The 9,348-nt window shown below is 46.3% G+C and overlaps 1 protein-coding gene across 3 annotated transcripts in view; it reads left to right on the plus strand.

Moving 5' to 3' along the window:
• Positions 1-9,106, plus strand: part of Lrrc20 (leucine rich repeat containing 20) — a 73,654-nt gene extending 64,548 nt beyond the window's left edge. For all 3 annotated transcript variants that reach the window (XM_010606089.3, XM_019204957.2, XM_010606080.3), the window contains one exon: positions 7,180-9,106. In XM_010606089.3, coding sequence (XP_010604391.1) covers positions 7,180-7,334 — 155 coding nt within the window. In that variant the 3' untranslated portion in view covers positions 7,335-9,106. The remainder of the gene's footprint in view (positions 1-7,179) is intronic.
• The last annotated feature ends 242 nt before the right edge of the window (positions 9,107-9,348 follow it).

Below are 9,348 nucleotides of genomic sequence, written 5' to 3' on the forward strand. Positions count from 1 at the left end.
ATTTTTTATGAAGTTGCTCCCATCCTTGAACAGGACGAAATCAGCTTCAGTCAGTGGGTCTATCTGCAGATCTAGATGACTGGAGAACAATTCGTCAGTGATCCTGAGGCAGTTGTGATCAGGGGGCCAGGTTCCGAGGGCAAAAAGTAGCAGGGTTTAAGGTTTTAACTGGAGCAAAATATAGGTGGGGATTCTCACAGATGAGGGCCTGATATTATGTGACTATTATTTGAGAGCCATCAATGTCCTGTTATTCAACAGTTCTAAAAGGCATGGGGAAACTGAACAATTTAGTTTTTTCTAATGTTATCTGGTTACCTTCCTTATTAGCATCACTGCAGTTGTCAGGGCTTATAAACAAAGAGCCATCTCTTTATAGCTGGATCTAAACTCTAAGATAAATATGTCACTAGTTAATTTTATGGACCTTTTATGGACCTCCTTGAGTGAGCACCTCTAAAGCAGTATGATTTCTTTCAATCATGTACAAAGCAAAAGGCTGGGTCACTTTAGGATCCCTAATACAGGGGGCAACAGAGAGAGTTAGTTTTGGCTGTTTAAATGCTGATTCTTGTTCTTTAGCCTATAATAATCACTGTCTTTCTGACCCGTTAAAGATTTATACATATAGAGAATCTAGATCCTGTAAAAATCTTTTATCCTAAAAATTCTCTCACCTGCTTTAAGTCCTTTTATCTCCAAGCAGCATAGACTTTATATCTTGCCTTCTGAAGCAACATTAATAGTCTCTCAATATGCTGTTTTTTTAGTACATCAGAAAATTATTAATAATCATAATTTCATGTGTGAAACTTCATAACCTTTAATCTAATTAGGTATCAAAAGCATTTTTAATAGAACCTCTTAATAACTTATTTTCCACAGAAATCCTATCTTGAAAATGAGTACTATAAACATATCACAATAATATATTTAGAATCTAACCCTTTGATGATAACAAATGTAAATATTTTATGACAACATATTTAGTCCTGTTTATTGGTGGTATCTTCTCAGAAGGTCATTAGTGAATAATGACCAGAATAAATTTTTCTGAGTATCTGTCCTTTTATTATTATCAGAAGTCTATTTAGACCTGAGTTTATACTTAATTATCTTGACAAAATTTAACTTATAAAACAAGGTTATAGAAATTAACAAATTATTAGTATCCTTGGTGTCATTTCAATCAAATATAATTGGACAAACATTTTTCAAACAATTGTATAGACACAAACTTGTAAGACAATTTGTGAAACTATAATATGCCTAAATGTATTTGGCCAATTGAATTATAAGGCAGGTGGCAGCACCACTGAGCTAAATAAATCTCCAGCCCTAAAACCTCTTTTAGTTAACCCCAGTCAAAACTTTTGCAGATCAATTAACAGATCTCATAGAATTAGAATCAAAAGGAATGAAAGCTGTTACTATAAAAGTAAACCTTCTGTAACAAACTTGAAACCAACAAGCAAACATACATATTTTCCTGTTAAATCATTTCCACATACCTTTTCTACATACTTAAGCCTTCTGGTCTTGTATATCTTTCTTTATATCTTTCTAACAAGACATACATACAAAATCCTTTCATATCAAAAGTATATCTCTTTTACCCATAGCTTTCTTAATATTTTTCCTCTGCTGTCTCACTTACTATAAACCTTCTATAACAAACTTCAGCTTAAAGTATCCTTTTTCTGTTTTCAGATTGTTACATCTTAAATTTGACTGGCTGCCAATAGAACAGTATTAACCTTGAGTTTTTATCAACAAAGTACAGAAAAGAGCAAGTTAACCTTATAATCACAATTCAAGAATTTGTAATGTACAAGAAATGTTTAAAGCACACCAATTAAACTTAATTCAAATTGAAACAAAGATACATTTATCAAATAGTTAAAATTTCTAATTTGATTTTTCTTGTAAAAATCTTTTGATGTCTGGTAAAACACAATTGCAGTTTTTCTGGCTTGCAGTGTTTTTTTTTTCTTACCTGATTTTAATCTATTAGAAATTTTCTCATTTTAATTCTTTTTAATCTGAGTGCAAGCCCTGTTCCATTTTCTGAGTCTGACTATGCTTTCCCATTTGTACCCTCTAGCACAGTAAAGCTAAACAATTTTGTTTTTGTCCCCACCTATTTTATACTTTCTTAGTAACTCAAGTGGGGTGGTGGATAGCTAGATTTCCTCCAAAGGGGAAACACCAGAATTTGCCTGCATCAATGTCACATTTTCTGAGAGGCAAGTTTTTCACGGGAAAAACAGCAGATTTGTCAAGCAGTTGTTTTAAGACCAAAACTAAGTTCTCACTAGTAGCTGTTTACCATGGAGAAGCTTGAGCAGCTCCTAGAGCACAAGGGGCTCCACGTTATCAAAGTCTCAGGTAAGTAAAACAAAGGCTGATAATTTTTCCTTTGTCTAGAGTTGTCCTGTGGGCAAAGTCTGGCTTAGCTGAGACCATGATGACTCACAAAGTTTTTGTTTTTTTTTTTAAACACCTTTGGTTGTAGTTTTATCTTATAGTCCCCCATAAAATTGTTATCAAAATTTTGAATTATGTATTTAAGAACAGTTGGTTTAGTATTAGCATTTCCCATGACCATTAGATATTCTCTTGTCCAGTGAAGTAAGACAAACAAAGGGTGGGGTGCCATTCCAGAAAACAGCCTTGTTTATTTACCGGGAGGGCTCTTTAAGTGTAAGAGATCAGTCCAGGTAAATGTGAAAATGTCTTGAGAATCTTTGTGTAAAGGGATAGAAAAGAATGTATCTTTGAGGTCTAAAACAGAAAAATAAGTGGCATCGGATCAGATGGAAGACAGGAGGGTATATGGGTTTGGCATGATAGGATGTATGGGAACAACAGCTGAATTAATGATCCTAAGGTCTTGAACTAATTGGTATGTCCCATTGGGTTTTTTTACTGCTAAAATGGGAGAGTTAAAGGGAGAATTGGCATGTCTCAGGAGTCCCTTTTCTAAGAGATCATGTATTCTGGGAGTTAGTCCTTCTAGGCTAGAGCGGGGGAGGGGGTATTGTGCCAAGCTAGGGAATTGTGAGGGATTTTTAAGGAGAATTCTGACAGGGGGACATTTGGCTATTGAGGGAGAGTGAATATCCCACACTTGACGATTAACAATAGAGGGGCTAATTGGCCAATTGGATTGGGAAGATGAGGATTGAAGGGCTTGAGATAATACCAGGCAGAGGGAAGTTGTCAGAGTGCTGGAAGGGCTTGGCATAGAGAAGTGAATAGAGGTTCCAATTTGGGATAAAATATCACGGCCCAATAAGGGGACCGGGCAGGATGGAAGGACTAAAAATGAGTGAAGAAATGTAAGATTGTCAATAGTGCATGATAGTAGGGGGGTCTGGTGTGGGCGTTGTAGTTGTCCTTCTACCCCAATAATAGAGGTCTGAGAAAGGGAGGTAGGCCCCCTGTATTCTCGTAGTGCAGAGAAGCTGGCACCAGTATCCAATAAGAAAGAAATGGTCCTACCTGCCACAGTCAAGATTACCCTGGGCTCCTGGGCGGTGATCCGCGTTGGGCCAGATGTGCCAGGGCCTCTTCATTGTCCCTCCGTTGTCGCTAGACCTATCAGGTCTGCATGTTGGGGAGCTGTGGGGCTGACGGTCTGATGGGTGGATGCCAAGGGACAGTCTGTGCCCCAATGTCCCCTCTGGTGGCATTTGGGACAGGGCTTAGTTGGCACTCTGGAATTAGGACAGTCCTTTGCCCAGTGGCCTTCCTGATGACACTTGTAACAGGGGCCTGGTGGTTGGGAGCTCTTTTGTAGGGGTTTTCTTTCCTGTGGCATAGGTGGGCTGGTCGAATTAAGAGCTTGTGCTAATAATTGATATTTCTTTGTAATTTTGAGGTCATCTCGGCCATAGTAGGCCTTGAATGCTGTGGCCAGAACCTCTGCCTGAGGGGTCAAGGCCCCCCGATCAAGCTTTTTTAGTTTAAGTCTAATGTCGGGGTAGCTCTGAGAGAAGAAATGCATCATAATTAATCTCTGACCATCCACAGACTCAGGGTCTAGTTTGGTATGTTGATGGAGGCCATCAGTTAGCCTTTGTAAAAAGGTGGATGGATTTTCGTTCTTGTCTTGTATAATTTCATTAAGCTTTTCATAATTAATGGCCTTCATGGTAGCTCCGCGGAGCCCATGAAGGAGACAATTTTGGTACCTGTTTCGAGCTGCAATTCCCACCTCTGTGTTGTAGTCCCATTCTGGGTCTTGATGAGGGACTGTAGCAGCACCTGCCGGTTGGTGATTGTTGGTTAAATGTTCTTGGTCTGTGTGTGTATGAGCCTAATCCAGCACTCTTCTATTTTCTCTGAAGGACTAAAAATGAGTGAAGAAATGTAAGATTGTCAATAGTGCATGATAGTAGGGGGGTCTGGTGTGGGCGTTGTAGTTGTCCTTCTACCCCAATAATAGAGGTCTGAGAAAGGGAGGTAGGCCCCCTGTATTCTCGTAGTGCAGAGAAGCTGGCACCAGTATCCAATAAGAAAGAAATGGTCCTACCTGCCACAGTCAAGATTACCCTGGGCTCCTGGGCGGTGATCCGCGTTGGGCCAGATGTGCCAGGGCCTCTTCATTGTCCCTCCGTTGTCGCTAGACCTATCAGGTCTGCATGTTGGGGAGCTGTGGGGCTGACGGTCTGATGGGTGGATGCTAAGGGACAGTCTGTGCCCCAATGTCCCCTCTGGTGGCATTTGGGACAGGGCTTAGTTGGCACTCTGGAATTAGGACAGTCCTTTGCCCAGTGGCCTTCCTGATGACACTTGTAACAGGGGCCTGGTGGTTGGGAGCTCTTTTGTAGGGGTTTTCTTTCCTGTGGCATAGGTGGGCTGGTCGAATTAAGAGCTTGTGCTAATAATTGATATTTCTTTGTAATTTTGAGGTCATCTCGGCCATAGTAGGCCTTGAATGCTGTGGCCAGAACCTCTGCCTGAGGGGTCAAGGCCCCCCGATCAAGCTTTTTTAGTTTAAGTCTAATGTCGGGGTAGCTCTGAGAGAAGAAATGCATCATAATTAATCTCTGACCATCCACAGACTCAGGGTCTAGTTTGGTATGTTGATGGAGGCCATCAGTTAGCCTTTGTAAAAAGGTGGATGGATTTTCGTTCTTGTCTTGTATAATTTCATTAAGCTTTTCATAATTAATGGCCTTCATGGTAGCTCCGCGGAGCCCATGAAGGAGACAATTTTGGTACCTGTTTCGAGCTGCAATTCCCACCTCTGTGTTGTAGTCCCATTCTGGGTCTTGATGAGGGACTGTAGCAGCACCTGCCGGTTGGTGATTGTTGGTTAAATGTTCTTGGTCTGTGTGTGTATGAGCCTAATCCAGCACTCTTCTATTTTCTCCGGGAGTTAAGGCATTGGTTAAAACTACAAAGAGATCATGGTAAGTTAGTTGATAAGACTGAGTCAAAAGTTGAAATTGTTTTACAAAGGTAGTCGGATCGGCTGTAAAAGAACCAAGCCTGGCCTGAATGAGAGCTAGTTCAGACATAGGAAAAGGAGTATGAACGGGGACAATTCCTTCAGCTCCGGCTACCTCGCGCAAGGGCGCCATCGTGTGACCCATATGTGACCTGGAACGAGTGAGGGGTGGAGTCGGCGCATGGGGTGGGGCAGTGGGAGGTTCGGAAGAAACGAGAGAGGCGGGAGATTCAGGGGGTGGGGAGGAGTCAGAGAGGGTGGGAGGAGGAGTGAGGGGATTTCTTGCTGCCCAGTAAGGAGGAGGGTCATCTGCCGGATCTGGTTGGTTTGGAGAATCCAGAAGGAGGGGGGTCAGTTGTGGGGCGACCTTGAGACAATAGAAGTATGGGAGAGACTTTGGTGGTGGAACAAAGAGAGGGTTGGCTAGCCAGATAGGAAAAACCCTGGACATATGGAATCTCTGACCATTTTCCTTGTCGCTCCCATAAGTTGTAAAGGTCTCTAATCAGACCTGATTCAAAGGAGCCGTTAGGTGGCCAAACGTTTTGATTGTCTAATTGATATTGGGGCCAAATGAATGGATAAGCAAATTAGCAGCTTGGGTTTTAGATTGAGACCCTCTAAATTCCGGAGTAAGCATCCCAAAGGAGAGTCTGCGGGTATGGAGGAGCCAGAGCCCATGACCACCGGGATAAGGAGGTTATCAGAAGTCCAGACGTCTCCGAGAGTTCTGATAAGATCCCCTCTTCTCTAGACCTGGTCTAGAGGATGGAAACTCGGTTTCTTGCGAAGGCGTCCCTCACACAAGATAGGAGTTTGAGTGAAGCTAAGTTCTAGACTTAGCTCAAATGTGGCAAACCTGGTTTGCGAGAGTGAGGACAGAGCCTGGCGCCTGGCCGTGTCCCAAATGTGATCCCAGCGGGTGGTCTGAGGTCTGGGGTCCCCGTTACCCTGAAGACTTTTCAGAAAGGGGAACTTACCCCAAAAAAGTGTGGGTCGGAAGATCAGCAGGTCAGTGGTGGCTGCGAAGATGGCGACGAGGAGAATGGTCAGGATGTCGGGCGGAGGCTGAGCAGGGGCGCCCTAGAATCTGGGTTTTGGGCCTCAGGCGTTTTAGCCTGTGGGCCTGGCAATCCCAGATCCCGCTTCTGACACGAATGAAAGGGGTCTCGAGCCCCCTTTGGGTGCCCCTTACCCAATTATGCCACTCACACACCGAGAGGTCTGGCAGGAGATTTTTATTATAGGGAGGTGAGCAGGAGGCGGAGGGCAGAGAGCGAGAGAATGAGGAGAGGAAGTACTGGGATATTTATAGGGCAGGCAATGGAAGATCCTTCCTTGGGAGAAGCGGTCTTCGTTATCCTATCGCAAGCCAGGTTGTCTTTTGAATTTCGCGCTTTACAATTTCAGCGGGAGAAAGGACTCAGAGTCGGGAAAGAACCCGGAAGTAAGATATAAAATGGCTGGGGGGGGCGTTATATTTTAACATGTGCGATCTCCTAACAGGGATTATGGGTCTGTACTGCCATGCCCAGCTGGTCCTTATTTTGAAGATTGCCTTCCTCCCCGTGGCTGTAATACCCTGGGGGCTTCAAACTGTACCCCCAGGACTGGGCCCTGGGCCTGGAGGGCTGCCCCTGCCCACTGGTACTCCATTCTCCTGTTCACCGCCTCTCTGCCTGTGCACTCTGTCTCTCTAACCTGTCCCCTCTCCCCAGCAGATGTGCCCATGGAGAAGCTGGCCACCATGCCAGCCCTGCACACTGTCAACCTGCGCTTCAACCCGCTGAGTGCCGAGGTGCGCGTCATCGCCCCGCCACTCATCAAGTTTGACCTGCTCATGTCCCCGGAGGGTGCACGAGCCCCTCCACCGTAGGCCACCCTCTTTGTGCCTACCCAGCAAGGGCCAGAGGCCACTGGCCTGTGCACCCTGGAGGAGGGTGGCCCATGGGCCCATGGGGGTCTAAGCTTAGGGGAAAGGGGGGTGGGCCAGATAGTGTGGCGGGGAGGGTGTTGCCACTGTCCCAGGGCAGCTAGCTTAGAGCCATAGTGGGCCCTGGACCGCCCCGAGGGCAGAGGCAAGGCCGTGCTGGCTCTACAGACTCTCTGAGCCTTGTCACTTGGAAAGAAAGGTGGCAGCCCAGAGCCTTTCCTCGTTTGGACTCCTTGGAAGTTTTACCTCCAAATCATCAGGCACCTTCTGAGCTCTGGGAAGAGCACTGCTAAGTATTTTCTGGGCCCTGTGGGTGCAAGGCCTTGTTTCTAGTGCTCAGAGCCACGCACTGCCCTAAGAGGAGAAGATGACAACCCTCATCTATTTATTGCTTCCTGAGAACTGAATTGAATAAGACCCTTCCCAGGACCTCACCCCCAGCAATATGGGTTCCTCGGCTGGGGTGGGGGCCCTGGACCGGAAGTCCTGGGCATGTGTGGAGAGGGTAACTGCATAGCAGGGCGAGAATGTCTGTGAAGGAGCCGGGACCCAGGGAGAAAACCAGGGCTGCTCCATCTGTGCTCATGGTGAAGAGAACTGTGGGAGTCTCTGAGTGCTCAGCCCTCCTCAGGGAGTGGCCAGCTGTGCCTGCTCATCAACCCCTGAGCCACAGGAGGGTGGCCCAGAGAGAACAAAGCCATTCGTGCCTATGGCACTGGTCCAAAGTAATTAGATGGCTGCCCTCACCATGTTCCCCATGTAAGCGAAGCCCGGCGGCCTTGTCATGGCCCTCTGGAGACAGAAGATGCTGTAGGCCACTGGATTTATAGCCTGCCAGCTCCAAGGCCACCCCTGAAGTCCCTGATGACCTAGCTATTTTAAGGCCCTCACTCTGAGTCTAGGGTGTGGCAGGTAGCAGGGTGACAAGCCATTCTGTTTTGCCTGGAATGGGGATTTCACAGGATGTTGGATTTCTAGTGCTAAAATGGAGACAGTACGAGGCAGGCAGGGATGGCTGGTCCCCTTCCAGAAGAGTCCTGGGGCTTTTGCTTTCTGGTAAAACCTGTGCTTTGAATCCCCGACGTCTACCTCCCACATCTCATCTCAGTGACTCAGTGCCCCAGGCCCCACCTGGTCTGTACCTCTGCCTGGCCCTGGAGAAGCCTGAGGCCACAGGACGTGGGCAGAACTGGGCCACTTCACCACTTCTGGATTTAGGCTATCCAGAGCTCAGAGCAGGAACCCATTGTCAGCATCTCCCCCACTTCCCTTTCCCTCTCAGGTGTTGTCTCTTGGTAAAGGACTGACAGGTTGGACACTGATTAGCCCTTGTCACTCAGTACTTGGTGTCCCAAGTGATACCTTGCTCCTTCTGAGGAGGCCAGGTTGGCCAAACTCTAGAGAAAGGGTTTCCAGAGTGACGAGGCTCCAGGGATACTGAGTTCAGCCATGGACAATGAAGGTAGTGGACACTCAAGTGCAGTCCAGACTGGGCTAGTCCCACTCTGTACCTGGAGCAGCGTTTTTCTTTTTGAGGAAGAGCCTGAAACAAACCATTGCATGGCTGCAGCTTTGCAAAGGGAAGCACAGTCAGTGGACAAGGAACTGCAGCATCACGGGGAGCCTGTTAGAAACACAGCATCTTGAAGGGCGTGGTGACGCACGCCTGTGATCCTAGCACTTGGGAGGCTGAGGCAGGAGGATCACCGCGAGTTTGAGACTAGCTTGGGCTACATAGTGAGTTCCAGGTCACTTTCAACTACATAGTGAGAACCTGTTTGAAAAGAAAAGAGGGCCGGGGATTTGGCTCAGTGGTTCTGCCACCTGCTTCACAAGCGCAAAGGCCTGAGTTCTATCACTGGTACGAAAAGAAGCAGCATCTCAGGCCTCATCCCAGCCTCCTGAGTCAGAACCTGCCAGCTGATCCCTACAAGTACTTTCTACTTTGAGAAGCGAG

This window comes from Fukomys damarensis, unplaced genomic scaffold (genome assembly GCF_012274545.1).
Source record: "Fukomys damarensis isolate Sample0158 unplaced genomic scaffold, DMR_v1.0_HiC HiC_scaffold_20, whole genome shotgun sequence".
Lineage (NCBI taxonomy): Eukaryota > Metazoa > Chordata > Mammalia > Rodentia > Bathyergidae > Fukomys > Fukomys damarensis.